We start from the raw sequence: 20,100 nt of genomic DNA, 5'->3' as shown, positions 1-20,100 counted from the left end.
CTCTTAATTGTCGGCAGGTGCTCTTCTGACTTTTGTGTGTGCACGCAGAGTGAAATCCCACGCGAGTGCATTACGACGTCGGGACACTTGCCCAACATCATCTCATGTGAGTTCACGTTCATTCAGATTGGGTGCGCACCTGCCCACGGGATGTAAAATTCTGGCCATAGTGTAGGATTAGCCTAACATATGGCCTGACCAGTTGGAGATGGTAGGTTTCCTTCCCTGAAGAACATCAGTGACCCAATTAATTTGATGGTAATTTTTGTGGTGCAAAGTGTCAAATTACCGGATTTATTGAAATCCAGTTCAAAATGTTTCATGGTGTATTTGAACTTCTGTCTCTATTGTTGGTCTTGTACTATATTAACTCCACTATCTTACTTCAATCTGAGCACTTTGCATGTAATTGCAGTCAATGTATAACGGATTGAGCAAAGAACCCTGATGTCATGATGCTTTGCTCATTTACTGGATGTGAGAAAATTTTGGTCCACTTTATCTTAACAAATTTCTTTGCTCAAAATCTTCTTGCACATTACCCTCCATGTGCATTGTCTGGTGTACATTGCATACGTGATGGATTCCATGGGTGGTATTTTATGCTCTCCCCCATGGTGAGTTTGGAGGAGGGGAGGGCATATAACCGTGCAGGATGGTGGTGGGTGGGGACTTTGCCACCTTCCTGCCTCCACCCTGATTAAGTCAGTGGCAGGAAGGCCTTCCCCCTCACCACCAATTTGACACCCTTAGGGGTAATTAATGCCCTGTTAAGGACCTTTTCCTGATATTAACCAAGTGGCGGCTGGGCGGGCCTGTCGCCATACAGGGGCATAATGAGCAAACTTCTGTGGGTTGCTTGTGGTCTCCCAGGATGGGTTCCCCCATTCAAAGGCACTCAGTATCTGATTGAGGGACCCGGCATTGGGAAGCAGGGGAGCCCAATAAGAGCTAACTCCAACAATGCCCTTGCTGCTGACTCCCCCTATACCCCACACCGTCCCCAAGACCTCCACCCTGGCCTCTGATTGGCTGGCATCTTTCAGCAGGCCGTACTTCCCACCTCTGGGGTCCTGATCCCATGGCAGGCCCACTGATGACCTCTTGCCTTCCTGATTGTCACATTTTAGTGGCGGACCTTCCCAGAGGAGGCAGTGCAGGTCTCTCACTGGTTATCCAGCCGGTGGCCAGGACGCCCGTCATATCCATAAAATCCTTCAACCCCCATCTCCAGGCAAGCTGCACTCTTTTCCTGTGAGAAGGCTGCTTTTGAGCACTGAATAGGACAACTCTCTTCAACATAAGATCAGTTCTGAACCTGGAAACAGTGGAGTTTTACTGAACACAGCTTCACTTTGGAAACCTCAGTATGTATCCCTTTAAAAATGTATTATGTGAATCTACTTTTAATTGCATATTGTAGTTTTTTAACTTCTTGTACATGTGCAGAAAATCCCAACCCATCCAAATGCATGAGCTCCCAGCGATGCATTCAAAGCACACTGTGAGTTCACTATGTAATGAACTCCAATCTGGTAATGAGGGCTTAATGGGATACACTCAATTTGGCCAGATGAAAATCATATACCAATTCATTCCAATTGGCTCATGATTGTGTTCCCTAGTAACATTCTGAAATGCATCGTCAATTTTTTCTCTTCTGATGTTTTGTATGATTGTATTACACATTAAAAAATGACATTCTAAGTGGATTGTTTTTAAAGGAAGGGGCACATAAAGAAAATGTAAGCAATAATTCAGCCATAGTGCTGTTTTATTGAGTTCTTCAATAATACAAGTGTACATAAAACTGTTCCACAGTCAGAAGTTGCAGGTACCTCAAAATTCACAAGCATTTAAAAGTAGATATTTTGTAAAGTACACAGATTTGTTTCTATTTCAACAGCTTATTTGGGGAAAAAAACTCCAGGCTGGTGATAAGGAAAGTCATTGTAATGACAGTGATTTTAATTTAAGCTTATTACAAAGCTTTAAACTGGTAGCATGCGTCTGACATGATTTACTTTAGTACAAAAAACTCTGTTCTAAGCACTATCTATATGAAGAAATTATATATAATCTGTTATGGTTCAAGGACCACATGAAAGGAGACACACTTATACAATGCTATGTAACAATAAAGCCCTCTACTTGTATAAGTTGAACATTCTTTGCTTAGTAGAGATTAAAACTTACCTATTGTAAAAACAACAAAGTCTCAAATCGTTTCAAGTCATCAGGGAACAAAAGGACATTTTTACACAAAGGTTCCTTTAAAAAGAGGATATAAAGCTAGGAATAGAGGATGGGTGTTGTTGCACTTGGTGAATGTGCTTTCCCAGGGGTCAGGATTTACTGTAGCAAGTTGTTATGTAGCATATCTCTTGGTCCACTGTCTGGCTATTCTGTCATGTTCCGCCCTGTTGGTAAGATACTGAGTAGCTATGCTTCCAACTAAAGGATCAGCTGCAATAAAAAGAATATTGGTCAGTATTCACAGATCTGAATATAATAATATGTATATTATACCTTTACATAATTACTATATTAATTACCAGACTTGGAAAAAATGTTTTTTTTTGATTGACGTGTATTTCTTGTGTCCCGTATGCTTTAACAATTTTTAAATTGTTCACAGTATTTACAGCTTTCTAAAAGGCCTGGATTTCTGAAGTTTATTACAGTGTACTTGCACACGGACAGGGGCGAGACCTCATCCTGAGTGAGACACAGCCAGAGTGAATGTGGGTATTGGCAATTTGGTGCACAGTGGGAATTCGCTGCAGAGGGGAAGAGGTGCCCTTTGCATTTTTTCTTTGCTATCCAACTTCTTAAATCTTTGGAGAGTGGAGTTGCCCTGCTGCAGCAGTAGAGGCTATAAGGGAAAGGAATGACTGGTAAGTAGTGGGTAAGGTCAGCTAAGTATTTACTATTTTTTATCGCTTATAGTTTAAGGTCTTTTTGTGGTTTATAGTCTGCATATTCTGTAGTAACGAGGACCAGGCAAGAAGGGCCCTAGAGTAATTGATTTAAAAGGTTTAATTTAAAGTGATAAATCATGGCAGGAGAGCTCAAAGCCATGGTGTGCTGCTCGTGCTCCATGTGGGAAGCTGAGAACATTTCCAGTGCCCGGGATCAGCATGTGTGCAATAAGTGTGTCCAGCTGCAGCTCCTGGAAGGTCAGGTTTCAGGTTGAAGGCGGCTGGGGACACTAGAGCATCCGTGAGTCTGAGATTATCATGGATAGCACATTTAGAGAGGCGGTCACCCTGCAGCTAAAGGGACTTGAGGAAGGGAATGGGTGACCACCAGGCAGTCCAAAATAAACAGGCAGGTAGTTCAGGAGTCCCCTGGGGTCCCACCTGCTAATCGGTATTCCATTTTGGAGGCTGATGAAGGTGCTGGTTCCTCCAGGGAGTGTAGACAGAGCTAAGCTTCTGGCACCAGAAGCAGACTGTCTGTACAGGAGGGGAGGAAGAGAGGAAGAGCAATAGTAATAGGAGATTCTATAGTCAGGGGAACAGATAGGTGCTACTGTGGCCATCAACGTGACTCTAGGATGGTGTGTTGTCTCCCTGGTGCCAGGGTCCGGGATGTCACTGAATAGCTGCAGGGCATTCTGAAGGGGGAGGGTGATAAGGCAGAGGTCATGGTACATGTTGGTACCAATGACATGGTTGAGAGAGGGATGAGGTCTTGCATCAAGAAATCAGGGAGTTAGGCAGTAGACTAAAAAGCAAGACTTCACGGGTTGTAATCACTGGATTACTCCCAGTGCCACATGCTAGCGAGCTCAGAAGTAGGAGAATAGTGCAGATGAATACGTGGCTTGAGAGTTGGTGCAGGAGGGAGGGTTTTAGATTCCTGGATCACTGGGACCGTTTGTGGGGAAGGTGGGACCTGTACAATCGGGATGGTCTTCATCTGAACCAGAGCAGGACTAACATCCTTGCGGGCGGGTTTGCTAGTGCTGTTGGGAAGAGTTTAAACTAATTTGGCAGGGGGAGGGGACATAGAATGTTAGCAGAATAGGGACACATCATAATACAGTAAAACAATCAAGTCAGAGGGAGTACAGCTGAATTAAGTTTCAAGGGAGTAAAGCAAGGCTGGTTGGCCTCTACTTTAATGCCAGGAGTATTACAGGTAAAACAGATGAGTAAAGGGTGAGGATTGACATGTGGAATTGTGATATAGGAGCCATCACTGAGACATGGTTAAGGGAGGGGCAGCTCAACATTACGGGATATAGAATCTTCAGGTGAGACAGGGGAGGGGTAAAAGAGGAGGAGATATTGCATTATTAGTTAGGGAGTCAGTTACTGCCGTGCAGAGAGATGATATCTTGGAGGGGGGCATTGAATGAAGCTTTGTGGGTAGAGCTTAGGAAAAAATAGGAGGCAGCCACATTGTTGAGTGTTTGTTATAGATCCCCAGATCTATAGTGGGAAATTGAGGAGCAAATATGTGTACAATTTGCGGTGGTGTATAAAAACAATAACAATAGGGTAATAATATTAGGTGATTTCAACTTTCCCAACATTAATTGGGATAGACATAGTGTTAAGGGCTTGAATGGAATGGATTTCTTGAAATGTGTTCAGGAGAACCTTTTAGGTCAATATGTAGAAGATCCAACAAGGGACAGCGCAGTGCTGGACCTAATTCTGGGGAATGAAGCTGGACAGGTGGCTGAGGTGGTGGTGGGGGAGCATTTTAGTGAAAGCGACCACAACGTGGTACAATTTAAGCTTGTTATGGATAAAGAAATAGACAAGTTTCAAAAAAATGTTTTGGATTGGGGGAGAGCAGATTTTAGTAAAATAAGGCAAGATCTGGCCAAGGTAGACTGGGAAAAGCTACTTGTGGGGAAATCTACAGAGGAGCAATGGTGGGGAGGGGGTGGGTGGCATTCAGAAAGGAAATGGGGAGGGTACAGGCTCAACATATTCCCTCTAGGGTGATAGAAAGGAATAACAAGCCCAGAGAACCATGAATGACTAGAGATATTCAGGATACAATGAGAAGGAAAAGAAAGGCCTATAGCAGGTACAAGGGAAGCAAATCAGCAGAGGCATTAGTGGAGTACAGAAAGTGCAGGGTGGAGCTTAAGAAAGCAATTAGGAGAGCAAAGAGGGGATATGAGAAAGCTCTGGCTGGTAAAAGTAGGGAAAATCCCAAGATATTCTATAAGTATATCAATGGGAAGAGGAAATAGCAGGCAAAGAGTAGAGCCCAGTAGGGACCAAGGGGGCAATCTATGGCTGGAGCCAGAGGACATCGCTAGAGTGTTGAATGAATACCTCACGTCCGTCTTCACCCAAGAGAATGAGGATGAAGGTATCGGGGAGAGAGTGACTGTGAGGTTCTTGAGCAAATTGATATCGGGAGTGACAAGGTATTGGATCTGCTGGCAGGCTTAAAAGTGGACAAATCTCCAGGTCTGGATGATTTGTATCCCAGACTGCTGAGGGAGGCAAGGGAGGAGATCGCAGGGGCTCTGACCCGAATTTTTAATTCCTCTCTGGCCACGGGGTAGGTGCCAGAGGACTGGAGAACAGCTAATGTGGTTACGCTATATAAGAAGAGTTGTAGAGATAAGCCAGGGAACTACAGGCCAGTGAGTCTCACGTCAGTGGTAGGAAAACTATTGGAGAAAATTCTGAAGGAAAGAATCTATCTCCACTTGGAGAGGCAAGGTTTGATCAGGGATATTCAGCATGGCTTTGTCAGAGGGAGGTCATGCCTAACAAATTTGATTGAATTTTTTGAGGAGGTGACCAGGTGTGTAGATGAGGGTAGTGCAGTTGATGTAGTTTATATGGATTTCAGCATAGCCTTTGACAAGGTCCCACATGGGATAAAGAAGGCAAATGCACATGGGATATAGGATAATTTGATAAGGTGGATTCAAAATTGGCTTAGTTGTAGGAGACAGAAGATGATGACAGAAGGATGCTTTAGTGACTGGAAGCCAGTGTCCAGTGGCGTATCACAGGGATCTTTGCTGGGTCCCCTATTATTCGTCATTTATATAATGACATAGATGACTATGTGGGGGGTAGGATTAATAAGTTTGCGGATGACACAAAGATTGGCTGGGTGGTTAACAGTGAGGTTGACTGACTTGGGCTACAGGAAGATATAGTCGGGATGGTCAAATGAGCAGATAAGTGGCAGATGGAACTTAACCCTGAAAAGTGTGAGGTGATACATTTTGGAAGGAGTAATTTGACAAGAAAGTGTTCAATGAACGGCATGGCATTAGGAAGTTCTGAGGAACAAAGGGACCTTAGCATATGTGTCCATAGATCTCTGAAGGCAGAGGGGCATGTCGGTGAGGTGGTGAAAAAGGCATATGAGACACTTGCCTTTATTAATCGAGGCATAGATTACAAAAGTAGGGAGATCATGTTGGAGTTGTATAGAACCTTGGTGAGGCCAAAGCTGGAGTATTGTGTGCAGTTCTGGTCACCACATTATAGGAAGGATGTGATTGCACTGAAGGGGTTGCAGAGGAGATTCACCAGGATGTTGCCTGGGATGAAACATTTAAGTTATGAAGAGAGGTTGGATAGACTTGGGTTGTTTTCGTTGAAACAGAGAAGATTGAGGAGGCGACCTAATCAAGGTGTACAAGATTATGAGGGCAAGGACAGGGTGGATAGGGAGTAGCTGTTCCCCTTAGTTAAAGGGCCAGTCACAAGGGGACATAAGTTGAAGGTGAGGGGCAGGAGGTTTAGGGGGGATGTGGTGAGGGTGGTGACAGTCTGGAATGCACTGCCTGGGAGGGTGGTGGAGGCGGGTTGCCTTACATCCTTTAAAAAGTACCTGGATGAGCACTTGGCACGTCATAGCTTTCAAGGCTATGGGCCAAATGCTGGTAAATGGGATTAGGTAGGTAGGTTAGATGTTTCTCACGTGTCAGTGTAGACTCGAAGGGCCGAAGGGCTTCTTCTGCACTGTGTGATTCTGTGATTACTACATAAATGCTTTAACAATTTTTAAATTGTTCACAGTATTTACAGCTTTCTAAAGGCCTGGATTTCTGAAGTTTATAATTACTAAATAAATTCAATTTGTACTTTAAAAGTTTCAAGTTTTCTTGACTATCCCCCAAATCATAATACCTTTAAATGTCAAATATCAGATGTTGATGTGCTAAAATGTTACACGTTCTCAGTGACTGAATAATGAGATCAAAAATAGTTATAGCTAAGCAGGCATATTTTAAAAGATAAAAAGGAACAAAAAGTAATAAGGAGTGGATTATCGAAAAGGTACTTTGTGGTATAAGAGGTAAAATGCTAATAAATGTAGATTAGAGTCCAGATGACAGTGGATAAGTCCCTGATCTAGTATTCAACTAAGTCATGCAAACCCAGAAGATTCCAAGTTTGATCCATGGTCAATGCTGAGTAGCTGAACTCAGCTGGGTGTTCAAATTGGCCTTGTTGCTCATGAGCTAGAGAGGAAATATCAGCCAGCATACCCATTATGATTGCTGTCCAGTGACTCCTGCTGAAATGTTCAAGTACAAAGCTTGGCACTTATGTGTGGAAGTTCAAATAGAGAGGCATTTTCCAGCCGAAACCATGGCAGGCATCATGGTGAGCAGGAGCGGAAAATATGAGATTGGAAAAATCAGTTTACCGCCATCATAAAAGCAGTACAGGATCGTCTGCTCCAGCCATCAATGTGGGCTGCGTTTTCCACCGTGGCACGTTGGGAATGTCATATTAATACATTTGCATTTAATTATAGGGTTACTTGCTGGAATCATCCCTTACGCCGGATCAAGTTGGTGCCCAATTAGCCAAATGTGTTTCACAATGGTTTATAAGCAACGTGCATATGGTGACCTGCTCTTCGATTGTGACTTCGAGGTTTGTTCGCCTACCTTGCGTGGCGCAGCGCTCGTAGCAACTCAGACTCAGCACCAGGCTTCGCAGGCAGCAGCACATCACTTTCAGAGGGTGTCAGAGGCCAAGTCTCTACTTACCAGACCAGCAGTAAGGTGGATGGCTTTTAACATGCTGCAGGGTAAGGCCTCCACGAGGGAAGGAGGGTAACTGGACTGAGTCATGGGAAGGGATTGAAGGATAAGGGCTCAACAGGGGGGTAAGAGTGAGGAAGGTTGTACTCAGACAGATGACTGGGTGGGGAGGAAGGGGGAAGGGGCTAGTTGGCGGGGGTTGGTGGGGAAGTGTGCTCAGCACCAGGATGAGGACAGTGTTGGTTACAGAATGACATAAGTGACTTTGGGCCAGATGGGAGGATTGCTGAGTGAAGAAGCGCTTCAATGTTGACCTTGCAAAGTCTGTCCTTGTCCTAGTCCAGGCAGGGAGAGGGCAAGTCAATCCAGTTTCAGTTGTGCCCAGGATGTTGTGCGCAGGGCATTGTCGTATTGATGCAGGGGTTTCTGGCATCATACTGGGCCGCAGATGGCACACTCAGTGAGGGGAGGCATCTGCAGCCTTTAGATGGGGCAAGGCATTGTGGGAGCATTTGAGGGTGTCTGGCAGGGCGGGTGTGGTATATTCATACTGTGCAAGTGTCCTCAAGATGGTGATGGGTGAGGGCTACATGGGGCATAGGCAAGTCTACCTCACCATGTTCCGGGGGTGACAAATGGATACCCACCACAATTATGATGGGATCAAGGAATACAGGCGGAGGATCGAGAGGTTCTTGGAGGGAGGGAAACCTGAACATAAAACTCTTGCACAATGATGGGAGGGATTTCCACACTCACACAGGGAGGGTCCAAGCTGGTCTGGTAGTGAGACCTCAGCAGTACCATCTTCCAACCTGCAGTAATGGCACAGTACACAACTCAATACTCTGCTGGTGAGGAGTCTGAGGGCCGATTGGAGGGAGATGCATGCACCGGGTTTGGGAGGAGTTGGTGGCAGATTAAAGTGGCACCCAACTGAACTGTGCATTCCCAAATGAGGAGTGATGCACAGATCAGACATGTTAGGAGACTTTCAATGACAATGCAGGGAATCAGCAAAGTGGAGCTATGATGTGCTTTCATGTAAGACCAATCCCGCAAAATGGCACTAATTGATCTCTTTGTATTAACCCCTTGTTAACAGCGTGGAGATTCCCTAGAGCGGTTATGCACTCCAGCGCAACTGGGTAACTGGACAAGCTTCAGATGCGTGTTACAATTGTGGTGCTGGCAGCTTCACAGAAGAGAAGCCTCAGGTTCCCTCAAATAATTTCTGTTCCTGACTAAACATCTTTCCTCATATGTATCCTAAAAAGTATCATATTAGAGTGTAGTACATGAGGATCCAAGCATCTGCCCAAAGGCAGCACATCCAAGCACCTGGCCAAAGCAATCTCATAGCAGTCAGTCATGTAAAGGGTGCGGGTGGGGGGGGGGGGAACGTGCACCTTGAAACGAACCTTGAGCTGGCCTTGATTTCTGGGGCGATTACTTGCTGGCACTGGAACTAAGCCCTTGAACCCATATTCACTGATGAGTCATTAACAGAAATAGGACCTTTGCCGGCCGATGCTGACTCATGTCTGTTTCTCTCTGATGCTGCAGAGAGGAGCCCATCAAGAAGGCGGAGACTGGATTTATTGCTTTCTGCATAATTGCATACAGACAGGAGAGAAGAAGGAGATTTTGAGAGAGGAACCAGGCTCGCCAAAGGGAGAAGCAGGGGCAGCAGGGCCCCCTCCAGACACAGAGGATGAGGCTCACAGAGACATCGTGCATTGGTGTCTCGTAAGACCGAGGGTGTACAGAACTCGTATGTCTTATCTGCAGGTGAGCGAGAGACGATGTCACCGACACCTCCGCATGTCCAGGGATCTAGTGACTCAAATTTGCCACATTCTCCAGGAATAGACAGGGGACTATTGCCACTGGCTGTGAAAGTAACCACTGCACTGAACCTCTATATGAGTGGCACCTTCCAGCGATCCACCGGAGACCTTTGTGGGATTTCTCAAGCGTCCGCTCACAAATGCATTCATGAGGTCACAGACGATCTTTTTGTCAAGGCCCATAATTACATCAACTTTGACAGAGGCCAAGCAAGCCAGGAGGCCATAGCAGTGGGCTTTGCAGCGATTTCTGGATTCCTACAGGTGCAAGAAACTGGACACCGTCCAGGACAAAGCAGCCCACTTGAATGGCATCCCATCCACAAACATTCACTCCCTCCACCACTGATGCACAGTGGCAGCAAGTATGCACCATCTACAAGATGCACTGCAGGAACTTACCAAGTTTCCTCAGACAGCACCTTCCAAACCCATGACAAAAGCAGCAGACACATGGGAATACCACCACCTGTAAGTTCTCCAGGTCATTCACCATCCTGACTTGGAAATATATTGCTGTCGCTTCACTGTTGCTGGGTCAAAATCCAGGAACTCCATCCTTAACAGCACTCTGGGTGTACCTACATCACCTGGACTGTAATGGTTCAAGAAGGCAGTTCACCACCACCTTCTCAAGGGCAATTAGGGATGGGCAACAAATGTTGGCCTGGCCAGTGATGCCACATCCCATAAACAATGACTATTTACAGTGGAGGTTGGGGCGGCCTGCTGACTGCAGTAAGCCCTGTTGCCTGTGATGACTTTGGCAGGTGTCCTCTGGAGGCCAAGAGTTGGAAGACCTCAGCCTGCTTAAGGTGTCTTGCTGTGGGGAAGGTGGACCCTCCTCGGCCTGTGGTGCTGGAGGTGATGGGGTCACAAGTAGAGTGGATTGGGATCACTGGACACTCCCAGAGTCATTCTGGGTAGATGGTCCTGGGGTGTCCATCTGCTAGTCATTCTCCCTTTGGGAGCCTAAGGGCCCCTGGCTGACTCCTTGAGAAGGGACAGCTGAAGTGAGATCGAGGTGCCTCGACCCACTCTCTCGTGACCACTGGTGGATGCCACCAACGGCAACAGCGATGGAGTGCAGCTGCTGCACCAGGGCAGGGCTGATGTCCTGGACCAAGGTCTCTATGGTGGCCACCATCCTGGCAGTGTTGATCTCAGTGCATCGTCATGCTGGTGCTATCACCCTCAGACTGAACGTGGATGGACTCCTCCATCGTTCGTTGCAATCTGAGTAATACAGCCTACATTCCTTCCTGGTGTTCCTCTGATTGTCGCTGCAGCTCCACCAACTAATTTAGGGCTGAGTCCGGAGGCTTGTGATCTGACTTGGACTCAGCCGAATCCTGGCCTCCAGCAGTCCTCCAAGTGCTGACGACCTTGGATATTCCTACATCCGCCAGATTCTGCACTGTGCTTACCAGATTATGACCCTGAGCCTGCTCTAGAAATAGGTCCAACTGAAGTGTGTGTCTCTGCACTGGTGGACGGTGTTAGTGAGTGTTGTAATGGGTCTTCTGCTGTGGTGTCCTCAGGATCATCATTCAAGTTGTCATCGAGCTTAGGGCCTGACTGGTTGAGGCTGCTGGGCACTTGGCTGAGGTTCCTTTGAAAGAAAGTAGAGATAATTAGTGCATGGCAGGTGACTCTAAACAGGACAATGTACTCACAGTATGGTTGTCTGAGGGATGAGCTGGTGCAGGATCCTCAAGTAGGTGTTTGCCACCAATCTCACCATCGCCGCAGGCATGCTCCATGTCCTCTCCGGCCAGCTCAATGGCTTGGTTTTCAAATTGAGAAGGGACCTCTCCCTGCACCCCCCACCTGGCCTGGGACTTCTCCCTGTGATTGTGTGCAATCTTGTCCTGCATAAAGACAAATCGAGGGAGTGTGAACAAGATGCATGCCAGGGCAGATGATAAGGATGCCTGGCGTGTACGAGTAGAAAGGGGAGCCATGGGCAGGATGAGGGCATGGTCTCCAGAGATGAGCCCAGATGGAGATGTGAGGGTGTGTGTCAAGTGAGTGGTGATGTCCCTTGTGATGGTAGTGAGTGAGATGCCAGTAAATGCGTGATGGGCTTGTGAGTGTGTGAATTGAGAGTGATGAGATGATTGAATTACCCTGGCGGCATGGGTGAAATCGTTCATCCTCTTTCTGAACCGGGTGCCTGACCTCTTCGGTGCAGCGTTGGCACTGACCACCGCTGCCACTGCCTCCCAAACAGGATTGGTGAACTTGCTGGACCTCTGCAGCCAGAGAAGGGATAGAGGACATCACAGTGGGCCTTGAGTGCATCCAAAGGTGTTCCAGTGAGGTGTCATTGATTTTGGAGTCTGCGGTCTTCTTGGCTTTCAGGGCCGTGTCTTCAGTGGAGCAGTGCTGGACTGCAGACATTGGGAACGTTGTGTGCAGCTGCACTTTAAATATAGCGCCTGGAATGAGGAAGCGGTCAGCTCACAGTGGAGTGGGCAAATCAGAGGCAGCATGCCAGCGATCCAGTGCATTACCCATGCGTGCATAAGTAATGAGGTGGGAAGCAGATGATATGGTGCAAAAACCCGCCATTGCGTCCAGCAGGTAAAACACTGATTTTCACGATCGCCACCGTTCTTAGCGCACTGAAGGGAATATCTTCCCCATAGTCTGTCAAAACACTTTGAGGATATCTTGGATGAATTACCAAAAATCAGCATGAGCCAGTGCCTTCAGGAGAAAAGGAGCCGAAACAATGGCCAATTGAACAAAAAAAAGACTGCCCTTACTCTTTGTAATCAAAACATCTTTAAATTTGAGTTATACAATACCTGTTAAAGAGTAGGTAGGTATGCTAAAGGATAAAGTTGATAGAAATGTTAGCTTATCAGGAAAATGGCATTGGTGACATAATCTTTCACATCAGCATTCAAGATTGAATAAATTCTGAATCCAGTCATTTTGACTTACGAATCTATAACTTAAAACATAAAGGTTTGGGTCAGTAAGGCACGTGCACTGAAGAAACTCAAAATAATTAAAGGGCATATGTTCCTCTTTTACAGTAAAAAGATAAATAATTCTATTTTGTTTAATAGATTTTAATAGCTACCAAGCCAATAGGAGACCAGGTGGATGTTCCTGTGAGGCTTTTCTAACATGTAAGTTTGTGGGAATCATAGAAAAATAATGAATCTATAGTATCTGCAATAAGGATCCATTCGTCCTTTTCAAGAAGCCATTTCTTCTGCTTTAAGCAGCAAATTAATGGGCTAAGTTTTGCATATTAGCTAGAAGTTCTGCTGTTGGGGACAAAAGTGGGAGGAAACCCTGCTCCGTCAGGTGGTGGAATCCTGGAGGCTGATTTTGCTGGTAGCGGCCAATTTGAGGGCCAGCAGCTCAGCAGCTTTGACATTGCCACACTAATAGTGGCCACTGCTGAGGCTGCAACACCAGGGAAGTGATGCCCAAATGAACCTGGCAAATTTAGCCCAATGTTTCAACCAGCAGTGGAGTGTAAAATACTTGTACATAAAAGCTCCTGGAAAATGAAGAAAATCTACCCCAATAATAAAAGCAGCACAGAAAATCTGGAGGGGAATTGCAGTACGGAGAAAGATCCTCATTAATCATATCGTATAGCATACATACCATACCCAACACAAGGTCCACAAATTTACCTTTCCATGACATGGGCTCTGGTCAGAAAAGCAATTCTCTATGTATACTTTGCTTATGCTTCTGAATTATGGATGATAATCTAGGATAGCAAAAGTACTATAACCAGCCTTGTTATTTCCAGAAGAACAAAGTCGACGTTGGATCTGAAAAGGGATGGCCCTCTGCAATAAGAGGACTAGCATAGCTCTTACTATTTACTGACAAGATGATGGTGGCATGCAGGCTTTCCTACAATGTACATCATTTATGTGGAGAGACTAGTAAAGATGGGGTTATTCTCTTTAAAGCAGAGATGGATAAGGGGAGATTAAAAAGAGATATTCAAAATTCTGAAAGGTTTTGACTGAGTAAATAAGGAGGAACTGTTTCCTCTGGCAGGAAGGTTGGCAACTAGAGGCTATTTTAGACCTGGTAAAGTGTAGTAAGACAGAATTAACTAAGGACCTCAAAACATAGGATCCTTTAGGTAAGAGTGATCATAACATGATAGTATTTCACATTCAGCTTGGGTAAGAAAAATGTGGGTCTGAACTAGAGTCTTAAACTAAAATAAAGGCAATTACAAGGGTTATCAAGATAAAGTTGGCCAAAGTTGAGAAGGTAAATAGTTCAAAAGATAAGGCAGTAGAGAAGTAGTAGCAGACATTTATGGAGATATTTCATAACTCTCAACAAAGATATATGCCATTCTTGATGAAAAACTCTATGAGAAGGATTCATCATCCATGGCTAACTAAGGATGTTATGGGTGGTTCTAAATTGAAAGAAAGACATACAAGGCTGCAAAGATTAGTAGTAGGCCAGAAAAGTTGGGAAAATTTTAGAAACCAAAGGGATATAAATAGGTTAAGTGAGCAGCAAAAAATTGTCAGATGGAATAAAATTTAGGAAAATATGAAGTTGTCCACTTTGGCAGGAAGAATAGAAAAACAGAATATTATTTAAGTGAAGAAAGACTGAAGAATGTTATGGTCCTGAGGGATCTGGGTGTCTTTGAACATGAATCACAAAAAGTTAGCATGCAGGTACAGTGAGTAATTTGGAAGGCAAATGGAATGTTGGCCTTTACTTCAAGGGTGGGGTGGAGCATAAAAGTAGGGCAGTCTTGCTACAACTATATAGGGCTTTGGTGAGACTGCACCTGGAGTACAATGTACAGTTGGTCCCTTTATGCTTTTTTTTATTCTTTCATGGGATGTGGGCATTGCTGGCAAGGCCAGAATTTGTTTCCCATCCCTAACTGCCCTTGAAATTAGTCACTTGCAAGGCCATTTCGGAGGGCAGTTAAGAGTCAACCATATTGCTGTGGGTCTGGAGTCACATGTAGGTCAGACCAGGTGAGGATGGCAGATTTCCTTCCCTAAGGGACATTAGTGAACTAGATGGGTTTTTACAACAATTAATGATAGTTTCATGTCATCATTATTGAGACAAGCTTTAAATTCCAGATTTATTAATTGAATTTACTTAAGAAGGAATATACTTACATTGAAAGCAGTGCAGAGAAGATTCACTAGGTTGATTCATGGGATGAAGGGTTGTCTTATGAAGAAAGGTTGAACAGGTTGGGCCTATACTTATTGGACTTTAGAAGAATAAAAGGTGGTCTCGTTGAAACATATAAGGTTTTGAGGGGGCTTGACAGGGTAGATGCTAAAAGGATGTTTCCCTTTGCGAGAGAATTTAAAACTAGGGTGCATAGTTTCAAAATAAGGGGCCTCCCATTTACGTCAGAGCTGAGGAGGAATTTCTTCTCTAAGAGGGTTGTTAATCTTTGGAATTGTCTTCCACAGAGAGCAGTGGAGGCTGGGTCATTGAATATTGAATAAGGCGGATTTTTGATCAATGATGGAGTCTAGGGTTCGGAGGGGCAGACAAATTGAGTTAAGGTCATGATCATAACAGCCATAATCCTGGCGAATGATGGAGCAGATTTGAGGGGCTGAATGGTCTACTCCTATTCCTATTTCTTATGATTTTATGATTTTAGAACACAGATTTAAGATAATGGAAGTGAAATTTTTTTTGCACAGTGAGTTGTTTTGATGTGGAATGTACTGCTTGAATGGGAGTAAATTGGACAAGAAGTTCTGGCATTTATGTATGTGCAGTTTAATGTGGAAATCGGAAAGTTGCTATTGGATTTATTCCACTCCTCCACAAGCCCTGCCACACTCGTATCTAGGCAACATTCAGACACATGGGGCTGAATTTTTCTGTCGGCAAGCTGGGGGCGGGGCCTGCTAACTTATGCAAAAATGACATGGGATGACATCGGGCGGAACCCCTGACATCATCCCACCCCATTTAAATATTCAGGAAGGCGGGGGGGACAGTGCGATCAGCTGTCTGCCTGCCGACCTGTCAATGGCCAATTGAGGCCATTGACAAGGTAGTTAAAACAATTAAAGGCCCTGCCCATCCAACCTTAATGTTGGCGGGCAGGCAAGGAGCCCTGGCGGGCTTCTGAAAAAACATGAAACCTCAACCACCGGCGGGATGAGATTTCATATCAGTTTTAAAAAAGTTTAATAAAGTTTTTGTGCACTTTATTAACATGACCCATCTCGTGTGACATTGTCACATGAGGGGACATGTTAATGATTTTTTTTATTTTTCTATTTTTAAACTTTGGCAACCTTTCAGCGATCTCCCTGATGCACCACTTAGCCTCAGGGAGATGTGTGCTCTTTCGTGCGCATGTACAAAAGAGCGCACTCTCACACTTGGGGAATCCTCCCCCGCCAGCACAGGAAATGCATAATGCTTCCCGTCGGGCGTTGCACTGGGCGGGCCTTAATTGGCCTGCGCACTTAAAATGGCGGCGGGGCCCGTTTCAGTGACGGCGATCGGCTGCCCGCCCGCTGCCGAGTCAGTTGGTCCTGCCCACCTGTCAAGGGCAAAATTCAGCCCATGAAGTGCGTGACGTTGTGGTATTTACCTGCTAGGTACCAACAAAGCACACTAGAAGAAGCTAGAGGTTGTCCACTCAAAAAATAAATGATAATTACTGCCAACAATCACTTTGGCACTGAAAATGAACTCTTCCAAAGGTACAGTCTCATTCAATCATATTTTAATTATTATTGGAGTTTTTTTTCTTCTTGTGTCTTTTATCTCTCGCCTTTTTTTCTCTGGGTGGAATTTTCCATGCCTGCTGGCATCAGGCGTGCCCGGCGGCATGAGTGGACAATATAGCAAGAAGGCCAGAAATAGTTTGCGATCATCTGCTCAGCCTGTCAGTGGTGATCCACGTTGCCCACCATCAGGTGTCGGGAACCTCATAGTTATACAACTGCATATCATTATAAGGCTTGACCACCGGAATCATCCCCCCACACTGGATCGTCTGCCCACAACAGCATATATATAACGTGCACTTGGCAGGCTGCACTTTGACGGGAACTCAGAAGTGAGTGCACAGCAATGTTGCGCAGCGCTCGCCTGGGTTGCCTGTTGGATTTCAACGTTGAGATGTGTTGGAGGGCGTGGGGACAAGGGCTGCCATACGGTTGAAAGCATGTGTGAGAAGTGGGGGAAGGAAGAGACTAAGAATTAGGGAAACCTTGTATAAAGTGACCATTCCTCTGCAGCTCAGACAGTTCAGATGCAGCCGCATTGACAGGATTGGAGTCGGGCCTCTAGCTTATCTGCCCCCTTAAGCAATGCAGAGGCTTGAAAGTGTCACCAAGTGCTCCTGAGCTTTTCACCCCTCAGGCAACAGACTGCACATTAATGAGTATTTTAATAGACTGCAGAACAGTTGGATGACTGGGCATGTTGTACAATCTCCTTGCTTAAGCTGGCTGTGGAACAGTCACTGACAGAGGCGACCATAGTCCCTTGTATTGTCATCATCCCAGTTTGAACCAGTCTCCCTCATGGTTCAAGCTAACAGTGCAGCCTTGCAGTGCTGGTTAGGAGAATGCCTGCACCTGAGCTGAGAGCACAGCATGCAGTCCAGTGGGCAAAGCTGCCGCCAATCGATCAGGTGGAGTGGGGCAGAGGTGGTTGGGGTTTCAGGCAGCCATGCAGCACATTAAACTCTGGCCATCCAAGTGGTAGCCAGTAACCACCATCACCAACCCCCCCCCACCCCCCCCACCCCACCCCCAACCCCCATCCCCGGATGCATTAAGGGGCCTTCAGACTTAACCAAGAGAGGTTCTTAGTATACCTAAGCTAACCCATCTCTTTCATCCTGCAGGAGGAATAGGAGTACATCAGAAGCATGGAGCCTGGTGAACTAGCTGTATGCCTCATGGCGTACAGAGAGTGGAGACGATGGAGAAGAGAGCAATAGAGGCGCCTGGCTGTGCAGGGGGCTGCGCAGCATCCTCAGGGAGAAGGGGCGGCTGGGGCTCCCAAACAAGCCATTGAAAAGCCACAGCAAGCTGTTGTTGGTTGATACCTAGCTAGATCCAAGGTCTGTAGAAGCCGCCTTTCATTCCTGCAGATGACCGACAACAAGTGTCACCGAAGACCGCGCATGTCTAGGAAACTGGTCGCTCACATCTGCCAGCTACTGCAGGATTTGGCACCATGGGGACATGGAAGGCGTCCACTGCCAGTGGCTGTGAAAGTGACTGCGGCGCTCAATTTTTACACTAGTGGCTCCTTTCAGGGCTCCACAGGTGACCTCTGTGGGATATCACAAACCTCCACCCACAAATGCATCCATGAGGTCACGGATGCCATCTTCACGAGGGCACACAACATTGTACATTTTGCCCGGGAGCCAGGATGCTAGAGTGATTGAATTTGCCCAGCTCTCGGGTTTCCCACAGGTGCTGGGTACAATTGACTGCACTTATGTGACACTCAGTTCTCCATCGCAACAAGGGGTCAACTATGTCAAGCGCAAGGGCTTCCATTCACTGAATGTGCAGCTGATGTGCAACTACCACAAACGCATCCTGCAGGTCGGCGCAAGGTTTCCAGGGAGTGTCTACAACCCCTACATTCTCAGTCGGTCACAGATCCCTGATGTCTTTCAGGGTCCATAGAGACTTCAGGGTTGGCATCTAGGGGACAAGGGCTACCTGCATAGGATGTGGCTGATGACACCTGTGTGGCGACTTCAGACTGCAGCAGAGCAGAAGGATGATGATGACATTCAGTGAGGACACTTCATAGATCTTCACATAGCCTCTGTAAATGTTTGACTCCTGTCTGGCCGAGGGCAGCTCCCTTGCGCTCTGCGATCAAGGTCATATCATGGAGATGCAGCCATGAAACTTTATGAGCACCTGATCCTTTGTCCGCCTTCAGCACCTGACCCCTTCAGTAGCACAGCATCACTGGTCACAGATGCTGAAGAGATGGGGCCAGCCCCACATTAAAGGTGCTGAGAGCACACTGAGAGAATGATGGAACTCTGTGACGTCTGCCAGAATGACAAGCACCATCTAGGTGCAAACATCATTGCTATGTCCAGGGAATGTGAAGCTGGACCATCACTTTGGTCTGAAGGCTGCACAAAGCACAGGGCAGAGGCCCTGGACTGAGACACCTGTCTTTATCCTATTCAGGAACCAAGGTTTCACACCTGAGTGGCACGAACAGTGCTCATCAGAACAAGGAGACAGTCTTAGGAGTTTATTGACAATAGTGAATATTATGTACAAGTGATTAACACCCATGCCCAGGCTGTGCAACTACATAATTTTAACGCTTGGCCTAAATAGCTAAGTGGTTATGGTACTGGGTTTGTAACCCCAAGATCAAGAGTTCAAATCTCACAATGGCAAACTATGAAACAATGTAACTTCATCTGAAACAGATGGAAATGTGTTTGTACTCGAAAGAGTTACATAATTTTAACAGCTTGGCCTAAATAGCCAAGTGGTTATGGTACTGGGTTTGTAACCCCAAGATCAAGAGTTCAAATCTCACAATGGCAAACAATGAAACAATGTAACTTCATCTGAATAGGAACAGATGGAAATGTGTTTGTACTCAAAAGAGTTACATAATTTTAACTTTTATAACCCTGTCGCTACATCTTGGTGCTCCCTGGAGATCCACAATGGAGGTGGAGGCAGCTTGCTGACTGCTACGCCCTGCCTGTGATCACCTTGGCAGGTGTCCTCTGGAGGGCCGAGACGTGGAGGGCCCCGGCCTGCTTTCGGGGTCCTGCTTTATGGCAGTGGCAATCTCCTTGGCCTGTGGAGCTGGAGCCGCTGAGATCACAGGAAGAGGGGATTCCTATGGGCCAGACACTCCCAGAGTTGCCTGGGTGGGTGACCCCAGGGGGTACACCTGCTGATGCTCCTCCCTTTGGCTGCCCAATGGCCCCTGGCTGACTCCTTGAGGAGAAGGGGTAGATGGAGTGAGATCGGGCTGCCTCGCACCCATCTCTCGTGCACATTGTTGATAGCTAACTATGGTGTGGCGAAGTTCAGCCCACACAGCAGTGCAAGAGCGACATCCTGGACCAAGGTCTCCATGGCGGCCACCATCCTACCAGTGTTGACCGCCCGTCAAGGTGCGTTGGCATGCCAGTGTTATCACTTCAGCCTGAAGGCTGACCAACTCCTCCATCATACCTTGCAATCTGAGGAGTGCAGCGGACATCCCTTCCTGATGTTC

The 20,100-nt window shown here is 46.3% G+C and overlaps 1 protein-coding gene across 1 annotated transcript in view; it reads right to left on the bottom strand.

Annotated features, from left to right (window-relative positions):
* Window positions 1-1,787: 1,787 nt before the first annotated feature.
* Window positions 1,788-20,100, bottom strand: part of ube2e2 (ubiquitin-conjugating enzyme E2E 2) — a 392,850-nt gene continuing 374,537 nt past the window's right edge. The window contains exon 6 of the mRNA XM_041185150.1: window positions 1,788-2,466. Within this exon, the coding sequence (XP_041041084.1) occupies window positions 2,369-2,466 (98 nt within the window). The 3' untranslated portion in view covers window positions 1,788-2,368. The remainder of the gene's footprint in view (window positions 2,467-20,100) is intronic.

This window comes from Carcharodon carcharias, chromosome 3 (assembly GCF_017639515.1).
Source record: "Carcharodon carcharias isolate sCarCar2 chromosome 3, sCarCar2.pri, whole genome shotgun sequence".
Classification (NCBI taxonomy): Eukaryota; Metazoa; Chordata; class Chondrichthyes; order Lamniformes; family Lamnidae; genus Carcharodon; species Carcharodon carcharias.
Note: the sequence above shows the minus strand (reverse complement) of the source record. Positions and strands in the feature narration are given on the sequence as shown.